The following is a 21,552-nucleotide window of genomic DNA, read 5'->3' on the forward strand; positions in this document are numbered from 1 at the left end:
ATTTGACAACTCATTTTTATGAGTCCTAGTGCTGGCTATGGCCACAGCCTGTGAGAGAGGCTCGTCTGATATAATTTAACTCCATTGGTTCAGGTTCTTTAAAAAGGTAGTTGATGGCTTAACTTTGTACTGACAGGTTTTTAGTTAGTTCAGGTACAGCTTGTCCTTTAGCAGCCACTATAAAGCTAGCATAAGCTTAATCTCTGGCTCATTTAGTCCTGACTCATACCGTTCAGTGATTCAGTCGTGTGCATGGCCTCTGCCTACAAAGGCAGGGTGTGATGCAAGAAGACGTGCTTGACATCCAGGTGCATTGCGCAGCAGGGAACACCTGCACTTCTCATACGGAGCTGCAGATAACCTGCTTTCCCCTCGCTGTCTGCACGTGGCATCGTGCAGCCTGCCTCGCCAAAAGAAACAAAAGCCCAGCTTGGATTCCCAGACACTGTAATGAGATAAATTAAAGTACAGTTTCTAAACTATGGTTGGTCGTCAGTTGATAAGCTTTTGAAAGGTTGCAGATCTGTGCGTTGTTTAAACACACCTTTCTTTGCTCTGAACTTTGCACCAGAGAGATTGCTTTGGTTTCATAGTGCCCAAGGTAGTACATCAAAACAGTATCGGGAATGAGAAGTATAATCAGAATAGCTCATATGATTTCCTATAGGAAATACAACCTAACTTTTCATCGCAGTAGTATTTTCTGTTTTAAGGGTAAAAAAGAATAAGATATTAAATATCTAAGACATTATACAAATGACATTGAAAATGTTATGTACTAATTGAAATGTCCAAGAATCTGTCCAGTGACCCAAATTCTGCCTGCCTTCTCTGTTCAGACAAGGATATTTACACTGTGGGACTTGTTCCCCTTTGAGGTGAAAGCTAAGAAAAAGTCTGTATTTGTTTGATCTTCTTACTGTGGATGGTACATACAAGAACAAACTGAAACATCTTTTTTTTCTCATAGTAAGTAGGATCTGCTTATGAAAGGTTATGGGAAACTTTATGAGCGTCGTGCTGTGAAAGCTGGCATTTGGTACTTTGTATTTCAAATTAGAAAATGGCTTATGACGATGTATGGTATTAAAATCTGTGTGACGTGTCACAGTGTTTTGGTTTGTGGGCCTTGCTTGAGCTTTTGAAGTGATTGTTTAAGAAAATTTTGTCATCCTGTATTAGACATTTGCTTACATGTTTTGCTGAATTATTTGATACAGGTTTCACTAAACACAGACCTCAGTATAGATTGTTATAATTTCTCTCAATTTGAAACATATGTATATGTTTAATCTCTGACATTCAGATTAAGCATAAATTCTGTTTTTGTTGTATACTGTTGAAGAACTTGCTAAGTTAGTTAGCAGGTGAGATTTGGCAGCTAGCAGTTAGCTAGGGTGAAAAATGCATTTGGGGCCAGAGTGTCAGTCAGTACGTCTGTCTGCACAGGACCATGCCAGCGAGAAGTGGGGCAGAGGACGGGAGGGGATGGGATGACAAAACACTCAGTGTAAGCAACCTAATATGACAATCTTTTCAGACCTTTCAAGTTGTGTATTATGATCTAAGTTTGTATGTAAAATTTTGTAAGAGCCTGGAGTCAGGCTTTTGGCTATCTTTCAGCAGCAGGGTGTTTCTTCCCCTGTGAATGCTGTGATTCCTCCTGGAAACAGATTACGGGACTGTGCTGAGTGGCAGCTTTCTTGGGGCACATCTCCATTGCAGCGTGCTCAGACCTCAGCCCAGCATCAGCCAGACCCCGTCGAATAGCCGTGTAACTGTATTCATGTGGATTTGAGCCTAGGCTGAGAAACCTTTCTTTCCTCCAGTCTTTTGTTTCCTGTTTCTTTTTCCCCCCTGTGTGGGGTATGGTGTTGACATAAACGTATAACCTCTGGTTCAGACAAGGTTGGTGCCTTTTGTACTGTGCTCTGTTATGTTAGTCTACTGGAAGTTTTTGTACACCTATTTCTTTCTCACTCTCCAAGACTTCTCACATGGGTATTTTTGTATACAAATGTGATTAAACTTTGATCCAAAGGAGCTTCAATTGGATAAAGGCTATTTCTCCAAGTATGTTACCCTGCACAAATCACTAGTAGGAAATACTGTTCTTATTAAATAGAAAAATCAAGATTACATCTGCATATGCTGTGTTGGGAGGGGTTGCCTTCTTTATAGGTAAGGCAACAGCTAATCTTAGTGCCTGTACATGCAGATATTTTTTATGTAGGTGTATTGTTAAATACTTTTATTTGTTTTTACAGTGTATACTGACTTGTATAATTTTGTGTACAGCTATAGGTGTCATTCAGTTTGCTGGCTAGGAACATTCTTTAGTTGGTTGCTAGCAGTGTTGCTCTAGGCAACGATTTTTTATATAAAAACCTTTTTATTGTGCCACTATAGATTTCTTTCTACAGTTTTGATTTCCTTTAATTAAGACTGTAAGTTCTCTCTCTGGGTGGATTTCTTTCCTTCCATTTTATAATACAAATATTATCTAAGTATATATGGGATTATATGAATAGGTGATCTGGAATTCTATGGATTTGATTTCTGTTTTCTGTGGAATGATGGTTTTGTCACATCTGAGCACACATGTCATTTTCTAGGTATGCATATTAACCTCTTCCTTAAGATTTGTTTAATTTTCCTTTCATTTTGTTGTAGTCAACTTGCAAACTAGGATTGGGAGGTAAGAAAAAATTATTTTGGTTACAATTTGCAAAATCATCTATTAATTAATATCTCTGAAATACACTCAGAGTAGTGAAGGACTGCTTAAAACCTATTAAAATAGAAAAAGTTTTCTGTGTCCATCAGATGTACCACAATATTATGTGATCTTTGCAAAAAAACCCCTGTTCTTAAGAATATTTGGGAAGTCAGAAGTCTAGAAATGAAAAGTAACCAGATGTTTTCTCATTTTACACACCATTGTTTCAATAATTATAAAGGCTGTTGACCTGTCACTTTTATGGAAAACTCCAAAGGCGACATATTCAAGTAAGTTATTCTATTATACCACCACACTGTGGACATGAGAAGCTAATCTCAGTTTCTGTTTAAGTTGACATTATCGTACTTTTGTAGGACTCTGGAATTGCTGAACTTGTTTTGTACTTATCCTTAATTTTATTTTTTTTAGATGCATTCCTCATTTTTTAATTGAAAGATACATTTATGCCAATATATTCTTTATATCATTACTGAATATTTTTCTGTCTGGTTTTAAGAACTTTTACTCACCTGTAGTTATAGCAAGATTCTTCTGAAGACTGATGAAATTTATGTGAGTCAGAATATTAGTATGAAGTTACATTTTTTTGACTTAAGGTGGAAAATTAAAACTGTTCAGGGAAACATACCTTAAAAGTATAAGATGCTGTTGCAAGTCGGAGCAACGCTTTTGCAGCCTATAGTAACCAGTGCAGGAACTGAAGTATTTTAAAGCTTTGATCTTTATTGTTAACTATTACTTTGATTCTGTGGCTTGTGCTGAGCTAGCCAGAGATTATCCTTTGTCCCATTTCAAGCTGCTGCCATCACAGAAGCCATTACTAGTACTTTAAACAGTGAAATTATTTCCAATAACTCCCAAAGTGCTATGTAATCTTCAAGAGAAGGGCATTCATTTATTGATATATAAGCTGCCTTGTGGCTGGCCTCAGCGTGGCCACCATCACCTTAACGGTTTTCAAGCTCTGTGAGTCCATGTGCCATCCGGTCATTTTCCAACTGGTTTCCATCTGAGAAGGGTCGGAGACTGCTGCTGCAGTGAGGGGTCACAGGACAGTCAGCTGTGCTAGGCTACTAAAAGGGCATCCATATCCATTTAGTTTCTGAAGGAGGAAGCTTTTGTCCCTTACAAGCAGAAGAGGGTATTAGTTTGTCTTTTTCCATGACCAAGGATCCTCAGGCCACAGGTTTTGCTTTCTCAGAAGCACCTGCTTTGCGTGGCTGTCACCAAGTTGCTGCTAGGCAAGTGAGAGTTTACCTGCTCGTTATCTGAGAGAGCTCTCCATAATACTGAGGAAATTGTTAAGATGCAAGCAAGGTGCCTTGCCTGTTCCTTCTGCTAGATACACCAAGGTCTGCTTGCCCCAGTTTCTCTGGCTTGATACTTTGGAGGAATGGCGAGGCGGTTGGCATATCCAGCTGTGGCAGGCTCACAAAGTGGGTAACTACTGGACAGATGCAACTCGGAACACTCTGGTTCCTTTAAAGCATGCCTTGCAGGTGATTTCCTAATGAACTCTAGGATTAAATGGGATTAAAGAAAAACTAATGACAAGGGCCGTTCCAAGACCCTTTTACAGTTCTGGGAATGCAAGTCTTCTGATGTGTCAAGTTGAATAAGCAATACAAGGGAAAAACCAGTGGCACTGGGGTATTTTTGTGGGAAGCGGCTTAACTACTCACAGGGTGAGTGTGTTACTCGATGTCTGCTGGTGACCTCCAGCAGAAGAAAGCCTAGCTGTTGGCTAGAGGGTCAGTGCTGAGGTGATGCTGATGCCCTTTCCGTGGGTGTAGACCCATCACTATTTCTGAATGAATTATTTTCTGTTGTGGCTGCAGAGAGTGGATGTTTGCACTGGGCTGGTGGTGTGCTTCAGTTGTGCATCTAGTTGGCTCTGCTCAGTGCTACCACACAATCCTCTGACAGTCCTGGTAGCTGGAGTTCTACCATGTAGTATCTCTTAGTAAACAGAGATACCTTTCCCTTTCCCCCGAATTGCACTGGGTGTACAACAGGCCGGCTGGTTTACTGCTTGTGCTGTCCTTGGAGGGGTCTGCCTGTAAGGATGGAGAGATCCTAGGATCTGGCACATGGTTGTTTTGTGGTGTGGATTTAGGCTGCTTGGAGAAGGGCACTCAAAGGGTGGTGTCTGCCTCCTGTGAGTTACTGTAAAGGGTGGAGTGGCCTTGAGGTGTCAGCTGTGGGGGCATCCCCCTTGGGGCACTCCAGGGTTGCACTGGTGTGAAGCCTGTGTGAACAGAGAAGGAATTGAAGCCAAACAGCATTCATTACTTTGGCAGTCATTGGGAAGAGGCAGCTTCAGTGTACTGCCTCATTTTTTACAGCAACATATGTATGTGTGTGTGTGTGTGTCTGTATATATATATATGTGTATACATATGTACGTACACACACTTGATATATATGTACTTGATAATAAAAAAGTCATATTTATTCTGAGAGGGCATGGTACAAATCATTCTAACTGATTTACTTCTCAGTGAGGCGTCATGAAACAGCAAAAAAATGAAAATGAGGTCAGTTGGCTAGAGGGCACAGTCAATGAAAGTATCCCTAAATTCCTCATTGCACATTCCTGACTTTCAAAGAGGGAGGAGACCTGAGCACCTCCAGTGAAGACACCCGACAGGAGTGGCAGAAGCTGTAAAGTATACACACTGGTTTTGCAGTTAAAGAATTGAGAAAATAGTGTAATTTAGGTATGTGGGCATTTGTCTCTTTGAAAGTCTCCTTTTCATCTTTAAGTTAATGTGTTGTAAATTTTCTGTTACAGTTTCTACTTCCCTTTCCATTGCTCTGTTGATTTACATTTCAGGTTTTAAACACTTTTGATGTTGACAAGTGTATGATTCCATTTCTGTGTTATTCTGTCAGCACTTGTATGCTCTTTGTACATGTACGGCTTTGTCCAGGTGCCTTATTTTGGCGAGGGGATTATTCTTTATCCCCTGAGATACAATTGGCTGCTTATACAATCAAATAATTCTAGTATCCAAAGAAACTTTTAAATGTGCATTTTCAGTGCAGAAAACATTAAGAAGGTGTTTACTGTAATACCTCTGGTAGGAAGAAGCTCAACTGTGTCACCCTGCCTGAGCTCGATGGATGTATTTGTGATCTGGCTCGGGTCCAGAGATGTCCCGTCCCTTCATTGCCTCCCCAGCAGTGTTGGTATGTGCTGGTTCCCTAATTTTTAGGGTGCATTAGGAAGTGCTTCAGAGCTGGAAAGCCAGTGGGGTCCTGCGCGGTGTGGCAAGGTGACATGAGGGCTAGAGATTGGACAGAGTGGTCGGGCAATGTGGCTTGGGAACTGGGAGTGAAGGACTTGTGGGTTGCCTTGCAGCTTCTGTTCTGGTTTGCCTCACACCTTGTTCCCTTCACAGTCTAGAAATATCTCTGATCTGTGCTCCCAGGTCAGGCCTGTTCAGGCTGTCTTTTGTTCCTCCCTCCCCTTCCCCCTAAACTGTAAGGTTAGGTCACTGTCATAATATGATATTTTCACATTAATTACAATCAAGTTTTCATGTGTGACTTAATATTGCATGCAGCAAATGTTGGTTTTTTCCTGTGTGCATATGATACTGTATAAAAACATATGGTATTAATTTGTAGATGTGTCTCATAACGGGAAGTACAGATGTCTAGCATGGGCAACTTGGTCCTGTAACTAAAAATCACAGATAGTAATACCCAGGAGTGCATAACATTGCTCTTGTTCTTCTGTACACAGTGTGTGTATGTACAGCAAAAGAAAATATGAATTTGTATTTATAGCAGCGTCTGCATATGGATTGTGCCTTATTTCAGGTTTAATGCGTTACGTGTGAAGCATTGTATTTCATTTTCCTTGATTGTTACTGGGGTCTGTAATCATAGCTACTTAATGTTACAAGTAAGTGCTATTTTTACCCTGTCTACACAGAGGAATATGTCTAAAGTTGAAGTCAGATAATTAACCTCTAGATACATGGGGAAAGTTAAGAGTACAATGTCATTTTTACTTTCATTTTTTGCTGGCAGCTAAACCTCCACCGAAGAGTTTTGCTTGGGAATGCAGGGTAAGAGTTATGGCTACTATTAGTGATGCTATGATTTTAAAAAGACAGGTTGATGTGGCTTTATATAATTGATTGACGTCTTTCAAAATAGACTGGTATCTTTTTAGAATAATAATCATAGAGAACGTTATCAGCTGAAAAACCATAGGTGGCACCTATGTTGATTTAGAAACTGGTATCATGTTTCTAAGATGCTGGTAAAGGAAGAAGGGGTGTTGGTTAGGAAGGAAAACAAAGAATTTTCCTAAATAATTTCTATTAAGAATTGTCATCTAAATAAATTTTAAATCTGAAAAATGACTTTTTTTTTTAACTTGCTATTAGTATTTAAATTCCAGAATTCTTGGAGTCCTTGCCTGCATCCTCTTTGATAAGTGTACTTTAAAGTTGGTAAGAGCTCTTTTAGTCTTCCATTTACCATAATTCTGGAAAGATTTTTTTTCTCATTTTACTCGCAGCACACTTTTTTTATGAGCTGCAGAGCAAGCAATGAATGTCAGTCTTCCCTTTGTGACCAGTCTGGAGCATTTCCTTTTGTTGCCTTAAAATATGGTGACAGCCTTCCATGACTGTGTCAAGTTTTGATGGACTCGCTGCCCATGTATCCCCACATGGAAAGGAGATTTCTTACACCAAAAAAGAATCAGATCTAAGAGTAAAGAACAAAAACTAGTAATGCTATTCCTGGAAATGAGAAACAAGGATTGCATGTGTAAAATTGTGATCAACTAATAATAAAATACATACGAGGGTTTTTTTTTTAGGGTCTGTTTTTAATTTTAAACAGTTGTTCCTATTATTGGTATTTAATTTGCATGTTTTGTTTACTTTTTATTAATTTCTAGTATGTTTCTTTTCTGCTTTTCCTCCTATTTTTTGGTTTGTATTATGTTGTCTTTGTTTTTCACCTCACCTGGAACAAACCAAACCCTCTTTTAAATCCTTACGGTTGAAGTATTGTTTTTGTATTGAAGTCCTGATGCTCGGGCCTTGTGGACAGGTCGCACAGTAGTGAACGCCATGGTGGGCTAGCTTCCAAACTTGCACATGAACGCATCTGTGTATTCAGATCGGTAGCTGTACATCTGTATAGTTAATTTGTAAGTGAAGGGGCATACCTATGCATACAAGTACCCGTAAAGCTTTGCAGGGAGCTCGGTTGAAAAAAACACACATTTTTATATCTTTTCTGCCAGTGTTCAGAAAACAGGTGGTAGTGAAGGGGGAGAGGGTAGGAGAGAATCTGTAGTTTTGAGTGGCTTCCTACATGCTTGGTTGTCTGCTGACATTTAAAAACTACCAGAAATAAAAGGAGGGAGGGAATATATTAGTGTAATTTTGTTTTACTTAGTGGGGTTCCTGCTGGGTCATAAGACACCAAGCCTTTGGAAGTGCTTGTTAGAATAGGTAACAGCGAGGGCTGCGGACAGTTCAGTTGTTAAACGCCAGGAACGGGTGTTTCCTGGGAAGATTTGCTTAGAAGAATGAATCGGTAGGAAAAGAGTCAAAGGCTCACGCCTTTAGCAGTTGCCCTTGAAGATAAAAAGTAAGAGTTGAGACTCGGAGCCCTTTTTAATCTCGTTTCTTTTGCTGAGGTGACAACAGACTTTTAACTGCCCTCTTTGTGCCGTGGGTCAGTGGGTAAGGGGTGTGAAGGGAACGGCTTGATCAGGGCAGACCTGCATTGCCCTCCATCTCTGCTGTGGCATGCTCTGCCTGGCTTCTGTTAGAAGAGTTCCTCAAAGCAGGTTTGCATCATGTGTGGAGACATATGCAGCGTTTTTGTGTTAGCTCCTCTGAGCACAGAGGAAATCCCAGTGACCACTTTTAAAACCGGTTGCAAATACTTCCTTGCTCATGCTGAGGCTGAACTAAACCCAGATGGTCCTTCCTTTGCGGTGTCCTTGAGGCCCCCCTCTCTCCTATCCTCTTGGCTTTAAGAATGTTTCTTAAAAGCATCCTCTGACGTTTTGCTTCTGAACAGACCTGTATCCCTCAGGGTGCTTGAGTGCTGGCCTGCCCAGCACATGTTTCTCTACTTGGCCCTTTCTGCTTCCTCCTCTCCCTCTTGTCCAGCTTCTGTGAGAGCACCTTTATTTTCTTTATCTTACTGGGTCTTCAGTGGTGATTGGTTGGGCAATGAAAAGAGTTTCCTTAGAAAACATTTTTAGACTCCTGCACAGATTTCCTTGCCTGCTGTTTGAGAATGCTCATACAAATTCATTTACAATTTATTCTGAATGTAAGGATTATATTGTAATAAATTGACTATGAATGTGTGCCAGTTTCCTTCAAGCATAAACAGAATTACTGAGTTGCACTGTAGGCCTTATATTTGCAAGTAACACGGTTATAGGTCTAATAGGTCCTTTAACATGGTAAGAGCTAATACTTTCAGAGAGCTAATTGCTTTTAGAGGCACAAAAGTGACTCCAGTATCATTTCATGGCTGTAACGGTGCATTACTAGATGGTCCTGGTATTTGCCAGGATAGCTTAAATCAGATTTTGTTGCCATGTTGATTTTTTTCCACTGTGAAAAGAAAATGAATTATTTAAATCTTTCCTCTCTGTGTCTCTCAGTAAAGGAATTACAAATACTCTATCTGTTTCACTTCCTGGTTTATTCTCTTTGATATTTATGGAGCCTGAAGTAATCTCACACAGGCTTTATTCTCATTTTTGGAAGAAGATTAGTTCCAGTGGTTGTCTTAGAAGATTACAGAAAAAGTGTACTTTTAAAAGGTGTGCAATTTGTTCGAGTATTTTCCCAATGAGCAGCATGAGATTTGTTGCAGAGAACGTGTTTTGCATACATATTTGTAATTGATATGAGTTGTAGAGAATGAAAAGAATCAGAACTGCAGAGGAAAACATCTGTGTCCATATGAAGCCAGGTGATGTAGAAGGCATTTGGAAGGAATGAGAAAGGTAAATCAACCGACCAAGGGTCAGAGCCAAAAATGTGACGAAGATTCGAGTGAAGCCATTCCTGATTTTCCTAGCTGTGTGCAATATGCTTTCTTTAAAACCAGAGCTTTAAACACAATTAGGGTTGTATGTAAAGGAATTACAGAGGGTGCCTGAGTTTGGAGACTGACTTCTGTTTTCATTCAGTGGGACTTAGAGCTGGAAGTGCTTACAGAACTCTTCCAAAAGTCTGCACATTGCAAACCTGCTTCTAACATGATGCCGCTTGTGTGATTGTATCTATACAGGTTCCCTTGTCCCTTTTGTTTTTGCCTCTGGTGGATTTTGCATTCCCTGGAGTAGAAATTTCTATGTATGGGCAAAAATAGGAATGTATTCTCAAAGCCTTTGAGACTCTTCATTCAAATGGCATGAGAATTAAAAGGGTCAGAATGGCAGGACCTGGGACAATATGGTCTACTTCATATTGTCAATACAGAAGTAAAACCAAAACTGACTTCTGATACTACTTCTCAGTTTATCTAATTGTGATAATTTTTATTGCAAGTTCGATAATATGTGATGTTCTATTTAAAGCTCCAAATCTGAGTCAGTGTCACTCACCTTTCACTAAAAGAAACATGTTGGAGAATAAAGCTAAAAGCATGCACGGAGTTGAACAGCTCAGACACTAGAATGCAGCAGTCCCCCCCAAACAAGGAAACGCAACTGGTGCAGTCAGTTTGTGGGAGACAGGCTTCATGGCTGCATTTGTCAATCCTGAGTTCTTTCTCACCTTGTGTGGAGTGGAACAAAATCACGTTTATTCTGAAGCAACCTGGGATGGCATATCAAATAGCTCTTTTTGCAAATGTTTAGAAGCATATGTTATAGTTCTAACACTATTTTTTGTAGTAAATGATTTTACATCATCACTCATACATGGGGGCCAATGATCTATACTGTAATTTTCGATAGGATGTGCATGTGTATCAGTTTACCATAATTATAATTTAGCTAATCAGAAATAGAAAATAAGTAGTCTAAATGGCTGTATAAGAACACGAGGTCCTGTTAAAGGAAATGTCATGAAATATTTTAATCTTCTTAGAAGTGCTGCATATAGTTGAGGCAGATTAAGTTTTGGCATCGTATCTGGAATCTCCCATTTCTGGTGCAGTGGATTAGAATATTAATTTAACAGCCTGTGTCATTGACAGGATTTCCTTCCTGTTTTCTCCAGTGACAGGTTGGGGTTGGGAAAGGGGGAAGGTCGTGTTCACTAAGGTAGAAAAATCTTACATAAATAATAATGAGGATGTGGCTGGAAGCAGTATGGGGTGTGTGTGTTTATATATGTATATGCCTTTATGTCTTTGTATATGTATATGCACACACTTTTTAGAGTTCTAGTCTGGCAGCCCTAACTTTGACCTATCTTGCATTTGTTATTCATGGAGGTGTTTAAAATGCCAAGTTTGTGGGGTTTTCTCGATTATTGGTTTTGGGGTGAGGGTGGTTTGTTGTTTGTTGGAGGTTTTTTTTCTGTGTGGTTTTTTTTTTTTTTAATCTCCAGAGCAGTTTTGAGCAGGTATTAACAGCAGCTGATGGTATTACAAAAAATCCTAAGAGACCTGATTCTCTTTGCTCAGCCTTTTTTTATGCTCATTTAGAAAGTGAGTACTGTTTTATACCCTCTCTGCAATCACTTTGTACTCTGTCTTTGGAAGGAGAGTAGAGCTTTGCCTCAGTTCCTATTTCTCTGGCTTTTCTTTGGAGCTTAATGGGGATTTGGGCAAGTTTGATTGCAATTGCCATTCAAAATGTCCCATAAGGTCACAGAGCAGGCAAAATAAAACTCTTTAAGTTGGGAGTGCTAAGTATCAGTTCACCAAAAATACTGGAAATTACATTGCTTTGTTACTGTTATCTTTGTCTTCTATGACTCTCTTGAAAAGACTGAGTTGCAGGAGTTTGCAGTCAGTCATGGAAAAAATAAATGACAGAAAAGGTAGAAAGGAAAGGATGCTCTTGTTGCAATGTGTGACAGGATTTATGAGCTAGAATGAAAAGCAGAAATAGAAGCCCAGACTAAAGGTTTTCTAATGCCTTCTAAAAGTTAAAAAGCACTTTAATATCTATATATATATCTATATATATATATATATTTTTGCCTTGTTCTGGACACCAAATGTCCAGACTTGGGTCCTGGTAGGTATTGCTTGAAGGTTACCTGTTGTTCATGAAAGCTAGTGATACTGACGTTTGTTTGACAGGAGGTTTTAGCTATCAATGAAATAGAAAGAATCTTTTTAACGGGTTAAGCCATATACAAAGATGAAGACATTTACATTTAGAAAAAAACAATTTAACTTCACTTAGGTAGTGTCATTACTCTGTGGCTTTACGTAAAATTCGGTTACTTTAGGACAACCTGCTTTGATGGGCATATCAATTATAATTTGATCATTTCTTTAACAGAAGACTTTGAAAAGTGCTCAAAGCTGCATTGCAAAATACTGGATACTGGGTGACAGAAAGAAATTTCTTAAACATTAGGTTGAAACCATTAGAATAAGTGGTGTTGTTGATTTAACACACCCTTGGAACCAAGGCCTTGCATTGTCTTCATGTCTGACCTTTGGGATGCAGCTTTGCCTAGAAGCTGTGAAAGTTCATGATGACCTTCTGGTAGGTGCCGTGGCTATGGGAAGGTCTGGTGATCACTTCCCAGGCCAGTGTCCCAGACAAAAACAGGGAGCTCAAACCAGGCAACTGCTGTAGCCATTAGATTAGAGCTTTCTTTGTTAATTCAGTTAAGAAGTCTTTGCACCTTGCTGTGCTGCTTGGCTTCTTGGAAGGAGAGGTAGGGTAAGGGGAGCTTTGGAGCTTAATTTATTCCCACACCTCTGTTACTCAGCCTTGGATAGGAGACCACATTGTTTCCCTCTCATTTTTTTTGTTGTTTAGATTAGAAAGGACTTGGCAATTCCTGTATTTATATTTAAGAGCATAACATCTCATGAATGATTTCTCAGTAAATAGTTTTCAGAATAGGCCACGGTGCCCATAGGCATTTTTTGATTGTTTAAATCTAGTTAGCCTTTGTACAAACTTAAAATTACTTACGCAAATTGCTGCTTAACTTTGTAACTCCTATGTCAACAAGATAATTTTGTTTTGAGAGTGCTACTCTATTTATGGCCACGGTGCTGGAGTCTATCACAAATCCAAACAGCACAGCTTCCTTTTATCTGCCTTGCAGTTCTCTCTGGGCCAGATTATGATCTTTAACACTCAGTGGTCCAGTGGTGAAAGACTCCAGAGATCTGAGAATTTTTCTTGTTTCTGTCACTGACTTGCACCATGAATTTGAACAGCATGCTTCAACCTTCTGGTCCAAACACTCACCTCTTTCCCCTCCCCCCCCCCCCCCCCCCAGCCTTGTGTATCTTGTTTATCAGGTTATTAACACATCTAACCATGTGCTAGTATGATGCTCAGAATCAGTGAGCCCCGGTATCGGCTGAGGTATGGCTGCAATAATACTACTAATAGCTTTAACATAAATGGCCAAATGTACACTAGCTTTGAGAGTGATGATTCCCTTTGCACGGGCATTTCAGAAGTTGCTGCTATAATGTAGCTGTAGTCAGATATGTTTTTGTCATTTTGTAGAACTCTGGAAGTAAAGTGCTAGTTTGTTGGGGTGCCATAGTGTGCATCTGAAGGGGCTGCAGTGCTCAAGACATTGCCTGTACAAGAATCCCAATAGCAATGGTTAATGGCCAGGATTACTTAAAGAAGCTTTTAAGGCCAAGCATATGAAGACTGTATTTTCAGTGTGCAGCTTAGGGGGGTGTAATAGTCCAGTATGAAAAATAATTATATCATTTGCTAACACAATGCTTATTTTTCGCGCTGTTCTCGGCGCTGGGAATTGTCTGATACAAACAAATGTTTGTGAAATTTTTAGTCTTGTAGAACTTTGAATTGGCCTTCAATTTGGAACCTGTTTAAAGACAATGTTTAAGACTCCCATAGGCTTTGTTAGGCAACTGTGGAAAAGGACCATATTGGTTTCATTCCAAAGAGTTGAGTCCTAATTGAGGTTAAACTCAGTAATTAATCATATGGGCTCTTCCCTTGTTCCACTTGTGACACTTTGTATAGTTGTGACAGGTTTTATTCCCGAAAGATCCAGGCCTAAATTTTGAATTCCAAAATTTGACAGAAGGGGGTGGAAAAAAGGACCCTGTACAGAAATTCCTAATTTGTCGGCAGAATAGGTGTTTCTCATTCCTCCCTTTCTGTTGCGTTTCATCCATTTTTTTTCAGGAAGAAAAGAGATTATAGAGACTGGTATCTTTTTGCTTTGTTCGTACAGTATTTAGTAGCTGGACTTTGTTCTCTCCTGGAGTCAGTGAGCTCACCTGCACTAATCCTGCTACAGGACCTCCACTTCTCTTTCAGCAGTGCCATTCTATTATGTTTGGTTCAACAGTGTATTTATGCTCCCTAGTTTTTATGACCATGAACATCCTTGCATTTACTATTTCTGCCTTTCAGTATATTTACACATGTAATTCATGCATACCCATCTATATAGTATATAAGGATATCATACAATTATGATGTTTGTATAGCAATGTAGAAAGATGATTTTCGGATCATCATCAATTTAGTGGCTAGCCCTGTAGGGGGCTTTTTCACATCTCAGTTTTAAAATGCATCACAATCCTTAATTCTTTAGTGAGAAAAATGAAAGTAAGGGCATAATTAGCTTTCCACGAGCTGAGTTTATCTGACATGTCAGTGAAAGTGCATCTTACTAACAGATTAATCTCTAGCTGCTGTAGTTTACACATGACAAGTATCAATTATGATCAGGCAGGGAGATTTAGATTTCACAGGAAAGAAAATAAGGAACAAAGACAACTGCAGTGGTATGAAATGATTACAAATGAAATCAAAATCAGGCTGACAGAACCTGGAAAAAAGCATATTTTTAGTATGGTGTGTGAAGAGTCATGTTTTCTTAAAGGCTGAGACACAGTTCATCACAAAAGGAAAGGCTGAAGAAAATACTTATGCACAATTCTTCTCCCTTAAGTACTTGCCACTACATGAAGCTCATCAGTGCTTTGTGAAATAACCCAAATCTGGTTTCTTTCCTTGTAAATGTAATGAAGTGTTCATTACAAGAATTGTTTTTAACGGCTCCCCTCTGGAAGGGCTGGAGTGCTTCTTATCACATCCTTGATGTTTCTAATAAATAAATGCATCTCCGGTGGATGGGACAAGAAGATTAACTCTGGCAAGAGACTGCAATAACTATATTGAAGAATGGGTTTCATACCTGGGAGCTCAGTTTTGTGCCGAGATAAACTGGCATAAATCTCATCGACTACAAAGGGTACAAGTCTGAGTATCACAGATCAGAACTGACTGTGTAATTTGGAAATGAGAATATTGCACTGCTCCCTGAAAAGTTATTTGAAAAGTAAACTATTTACTTATGATTGGAAATAGGTGTTAGTAAGATTTTAATAAAGTTTGAGAGTGTTGTTAGTGAAGACCTTAATGTCAATACTAGTTTTCTGGGGGGAAAAAAGACAGCTGGAGAGTAAAGTTGCCATTTAGTAACCTGAAATGCTAAATGAGTAGTGTTTGACAATTACTTATGTGACCGTTAGCAGTAGCTTACATTTGCTGGGGGAAGAAAAGAGATCTCATTGAAGATACTTGTGAAAACAGCTGCATTTTTCAAATTTTAAATAGAAAAACTGAACACCTAAGAACTTAAGAATGTGCTGGAGAAGTAACCTAGTAATAGCTGTTTTGGTAATGAACTGTGCTTATTTTCTACTGATAGTTTTTTGGAAAACAGTCTTCTACAAAATTCTAAAGCTTGCAACATGGGACATTTGATGGAATAATTTTCTAAGTTTTTTTTTTTAATGAGTCTTTCTGTTAATGCGGAATTAATTATTTTTAAAAACATATACCTCTTCCAGTTTTCTTATAATGCTATTACTAAGATTGATTGCTTTTTCCCTTCTCCTCTCTTTTTTTCTTGGCCTTAACTTGTTCCCACCAGTGTGTTTTTATTGTGTGATGCACAACTAGTGCTTACTAAGCATACGTTTGGAGAAGGATGGAATTTAGTGGAAAGTCACAGCAGAAATCCCATATTTTTGGCCTTGTCAACAGATACCTAAAAATAACAATCTTAATTGGCAACCAGTTTTTCCGTGTGCTGTGAATTTTTACCATTATTTTTCTTTTCTGACGTACACGAACCCTGTGGTATCTAGACTAGCACTGTGTGTACAGGGGTTCGTAGGAGGGATGGAGATGAGGATGCCTGGAGGCACTGCTGTGTGGATTATGCACCAAATACTGCTTCACCAGTGCCTTTCTCTGGTGGGGTATGCAAAGCAAGAAACGTTGGACCAAGTGAAGAGAAAATAAGATCTGAACTGCTCTGTCAGCAATTGTTTTAGCAGTTGTTCTCTCCCAGCCTGAGCCTCTCTCTGGCCTAGCCCATCAAAATGTGAATTGTGGATGTGGACAAATGCAGATGGCTTTGAAAGGGTTTGTAGTCCAAAGAGAAACTGGGGATACAGGCTTGGATCGAGTCTGACAAGGGAAAAGAAGGGATCGGTGAGTGGAGCAGGAGCAGCAGCCTGTAGCCTTGGCTCCTGAGGAGCCCGAGTGCTGCCAGTGCTGGGGCGGCCAGTTGTGAATGGCCTGAAGCGACGTGGATTCTGAAGGAGAGATTCACAGCAGAGCAGTGGGGTTTTCGTGTGAATATTTCTTGGAAGGTTCTCCTGGTCATTTGTCCCCCGCTCTCTCTTGAGGGCTTTCACCAGGGGAAGTGGCATTACTGCCAGCTCAAAGTTGGGAGTTGCTGTATAGATTTGTTAATGAGAGATCGAAAGGTCAGGCTGGGAAGAGCCTTACCAGAAAAGCAGCTTATATTTGGTTGAGTAGGGCAGGCCTGTGAGCGGTGATGGAAGGGTAAGGTGCAGCCTCTGAAGGTTAATGGAGTGTTTTTAATGTACAGCAAATGCTTACAGGACCCTGAAAATGGCCTCGAGTGCTCTGTGCTGAGTATCTGTGTGTTTCAGGACACAGACTTCTCTGAAACAGGACCTAGTTGGGGAAGGTGACGAGCTGGCTTTTTTTTGAAGGACAGGAGGAGCGCTGCCCTGGAAGCATGGCACAGAGCCACAGCCTGCTGCAGCGTATCCCAGCTCAGCCTGCCAGAGCCCACCGAAGTGCATGCTTTTAATGTATTCAGTTTTGTTATTTTTATCTTTTGCGTGGTGTGCTGTGGTGGTTAAATTTCAGCTGAGGTGGGTCAGTGAGAGCAGGTTGTTCCAAAGGTGAAAGGCCACTGAAGAGCTGATGAGCAGCTCTGCAGGGCTAAACGGAGGGACGATAAGCTGCAGCCACTGCAGTTCAGTGTAGAGAGTCTGTGAGAGGGACCCAGTCTGCTCTGAGCTCGGCCGGGCCCAGAGGAGGGAAGCCTGGGCAAGGGCTGGGAAGCCTGACCTGCTTTGGCCACACTCAGCACTGATGGTGGCTGCTGGGGAGACTTTTGATGCGGCTCCATGAATGTCTTTCTGCAGTGATTAGTGTTGGATTCAGAAGCAGCACATGGTGCACACAAGACACACCTGTCACGAGAAGTTTAAGAACTGAGGTGGTTACATGGAGAAATTGTATTTATTGGGTAACATGCACTACTAGCCGGATGTTGTTACTGCCACTGATGCAGAAGCTAAATACTTCTTCATATGTGGTTGGTTTTTTTGTTTCCCCCTGGGCTTTCAAATACGGGCAGATTAAGGAATGGCACTGGGGTGCATATTAGCTTGGTAATTCATTGTAATTTATTAACTTAGTACCTGGAGCAGAGAGGCAGAGAAGGTGGAAACTCAGTCCTTCCATAAGGCTCTTTACCTTTAAAGGCAAAGTCCATATAGTTAGGATTTCTTATCGGAGAATCGAGCACATTTGGTGTGAAAGGATTTGTGACTTGTACACAGAAGGGGCTTATCTTCACGAGAAATGTATGACTTTTTTACTTAGGGGCAGCTAACAAGTGTCAATTGTCACGAGATAAAACATAAGGACAAGGTGCTTTTTCTAGATAAACATTCTAAGTCAGCCAAATGGGAAGGTAGGACTTAATTTACTGCGTTTACATTGTGATAAATCCACAATGCTTGATCTTTGATACGTTTTCCTCTCAGAATAAGTGATATTTACTACTTAACCTCAAACCATGACTCCTTTTTTAGAATATGGAGACAAATTCAGACGTAAAAGACATTTGAAGCTCTTTCTAAAGTGTTAAGAACTATTTTTTAATACAAGGAAGAATTTTGATATACTCTCATAATAGTAGAGTAACTTAGTTTAGAAGGGACCACTGGAAATCATTTTGTCCAGTCTGCCCCCACTCAAAGTAAGGCCAACTCTGAAGTTAGATAGGTTGCTACTCATGTAATCCACTGATACTCTGAATCAGTTTGTGGCTTTTGATTTGGTATATTTGACTGTAAGGTTGACCTGTAACTTCAATGACATCATTATAACCTTTGCACTTTCTAAGAGGAATTCTTTGCTAGGTCAGTGGTAATTTTTGCTAATGACCTAATGAGGTCAAGATAAAACCTAGAGGTTTCAGCTTGTTGCTTTCTTTTTTCTAGTCACAGCTATACTTAAGGTGAAAGATGTCTTTTGAAAGCCTTAGCAACATACATACTTGGGGTGAACCAAAAGCTAGTAACATCAAATTGTAGAAGTAGTAAGCTTTCAGTCAAAGAGGAAGCAAGATAGAAACAGTAGCCTTTGTTAAACATTTGGACTCACCAGTTTACTTCACAAACTGTAACTTCAGGAATTTTACTTTGTCCTTTCCCAACTGTAATTAAGGTCATAGATACCAGACTAAACATTAATAAAAAATAAAAGCTGATTAGCAAAGGAAAGAAGTAAAGGTACTATCAACCCATAAGAATTTACTCGAGCAGAAAGGCACTTCTGAAAACTTCTTTATGAACAGCAATGCTAGGAAGATATGTACTGTGAAGTCTGTGGAATTGGCTGGTGTGAGTTGAATAAGAGGTTTGCTGTAACTAGCTACTAGAACTTGCATTCACTATTTCCTCTTTAATACAGACTCCTGTGCTGTTCTACATTGGGTTATACGTACAGCAGAAATCTTAAATTAAAAATATATTCCAGATATTAAAAGCCATTTTTAATATCTTGGTTTGCTTGTTGACAGCAGTTTGCCTTGATACTTTGACACAATTCATCACCAGCTGCCCTCACAGATATTAATATATCCTGTATCTTAAGAATGCTAACCAGGATTTGCTTTTTTGTCTATGTTTATAGCCGTCGGTCTGGCCAGTATACAATGAACCATGACCATTCCAAGAAGACCCCTGATGGAGCATCGTTTGACCGCTCAGGATCCCAGGACTCCTTGGATGAACTGTCTATGGATGACTACTGGAAAGAACTTGAAAACATCCATGAAACTAGAGGAAATAATCAGGAGGAACGAGTAGCACTTGTAGTGAAAGAGCCAGATGGTAATGAAATCTGTTCTTGTGAATGATCATCAGTTTGCTGATTTAGGAATTTTTCTTTAAGTATTATTTCAAGAGATGGCACCCACCAAACACATTGAAATCAAAAAGAAGGTCACTCTGCTGAACATCCACTTTGAAAATTCTGTTGCCTCTGATGCATATCACCAGAAACAGGCAATGCCCTGAAAAAGAATTGTATCAGAGATGAGTAAAAGGCTGGTTTTCCTTTAAATGGCATTTGCAGAACATTAGAAAGGTGCCTATACTTGCAGATCACAACAATTGAAGCTTTATTTGTAGTTTACTGTTAAACTAACTTACCCTTTCACTCTTTGTGTATGTTGTTCGTTATTGTAGCTATTGTGGATAGAAACCTCACGCTTTAGAAGACAAGCCAATGATTAACCGGGTTAAGTTTAGTGAGTAACTTTCTACACTTGTAACTATTGTGACTGTTCAGTTGTATTATTTTTGTTTCTCAGAAGCATTAATTATGGGACACTCCTGAGGGCATGATCTTAGAAGAAGTTGGGCCATTTATTTTTCTTGTCCTATCAGACAAAAGAGTAGTAATGGCCTTACGGCTACTCTTCTCTCAAAAGTTATTTTTTAACAGTGCAGTATCTGTCTCTCCCCATTCTTACAAGAGGCCCACAGTCTCAGTAAATTGAAATGGTGAGTTTTGCATTTTGGTATGGCCTCTGCATGAGTGAGAAGAATGTGCTCCATTAGCTTTCAAAGGGATTTGTACTTCTGCCTCCCTAGGTGTTTTGAAACATCACTGCTATTTACAAGCCCTCTGAAGGGGGTAACAATGTGGCCTCTGGAGAAGGCAGTAAGGCTCCAAGGCCATGTGCCCAGGGAGCAGGGCATCTGATGGAGCTTCAAGGCTTTCTCCAGAGAAGCAGAGCCCATTGTTCTTCAGCACATGAGCTTCTTCTCTTACCTCAGCTCACTGATGCTGCTTCAGGCTCTGCACTCCAAAACCCACCATTTCCTTTTTATATATAGCCTTCTTCCCCCTAGTTAACTGCTACAGCTTGAGCCCCTCACTCTGGCATGAAGCCCAAGGGAGTCAGCACAGCTGAGTTGATCAGACTGAGCAGATGCTGCTTTGCCCCGCACCTTGCCTAATGAGTACTCCTGAATGTGTGGGACACTGCACCTGGCTGATGGGCCTGCCTGGGCGGGAGCTTGCTTGAGACAAAGCCCTGCAAAGGCAAGGCAGGGGAGAGATGAGATATACCTCACATTTTCTCTGGAGAAGGGGTATAGCTCTTCTTTCCAGTCCTAATAACAAAATGTGAGAGTTTTGTCAGAGGCACAGGATTTGGCACATGCCATAGCAAAATTTTTACTTGAAAATTTATACCTCTTCTGAATGCTGTTAATATTCAGGTGCCCACTTGGATGTGCACTGGGTGCTGTGGGAAACTGCAGTCAACAGTGAAGTTGATATGCCAGCTTTGGAGTACTTCTAGGTACCTGATAAGTGGAAAGGTTGCTTGAACATTTGAGAGGGTTGTTGGCATTTGGCACAAGCTCAGCTGCCACAGCGTGTTTTAAAAAACTTAGTGTTTTAAAGAAAGTGTTATTAGAGAGATACTGATTTCAGAAGCAGAAGTTTTGCCATTGCTGACAGTATTTTATAGCTTCATATATATATTATATGATATCATATGATATTCATATATCATATAATTTCATGTGCAGTGATCTGTCAATAAAGGATACTTTATCAGCTGTAAGACTAAAGCAACAATAGTTTTGTGGGCTGTCATGTCAGCAGGCTGGAAACGATGTCATAGGAACCGATTAAAAAACAGCATTAAGTTGACTCCTGTAGCCTGGTTTGTCCTTCATTAAATTGAGCTGGTGGACAGCTATAGGATTAATATATCAAGAAATGTAGGCAGAACCATGTTCGTAAGGGAGCTAAAAAGATTGAGGATTGAACTAAAAATCAATGAAGCAGCAAGGATCAGAAGCTTTCAGACTTCCCCATACACATTTATGCCTGGATACATAAATATAAAATGGTATATGATTTAATAGAAGTGCTGTAGATTATTATAAAGATTGCCCCCAACAGTCTGTATTGGATTAACTATGTTAAAAGCTTTGATATCGTATGTTAACCCTTTCAAAGCTCTTACAAACAATAGCTTTTTTCCAAGTTGGGACAGTGTAAGTAGTTCTTAATT

General features: G+C 39.9%; 1 protein-coding gene across 2 annotated transcripts in view; it reads left to right on the forward strand.

Moving 5' to 3' along the window:
- Window positions 1-21,552, forward strand: part of ARHGAP18 (Rho GTPase activating protein 18) — a 100,976-nt gene that overhangs the window by 42,061 nt on the left and 37,363 nt on the right. For both annotated transcript variants that reach the window (XM_056344089.1, XM_056344088.1), the window contains exon 2: window positions 19,149-19,348. In XM_056344089.1, coding sequence (XP_056200064.1) covers window positions 19,149-19,348 — 200 coding nt within the window. The remainder of the gene's footprint in view (window positions 1-19,148; window positions 19,349-21,552) is intronic.

This window comes from Falco biarmicus, chromosome 6 (genome assembly GCF_023638135.1).
Source record: "Falco biarmicus isolate bFalBia1 chromosome 6, bFalBia1.pri, whole genome shotgun sequence".
NCBI lineage: Eukaryota > Metazoa > Chordata > Aves > Falconiformes > Falconidae > Falco > Falco biarmicus.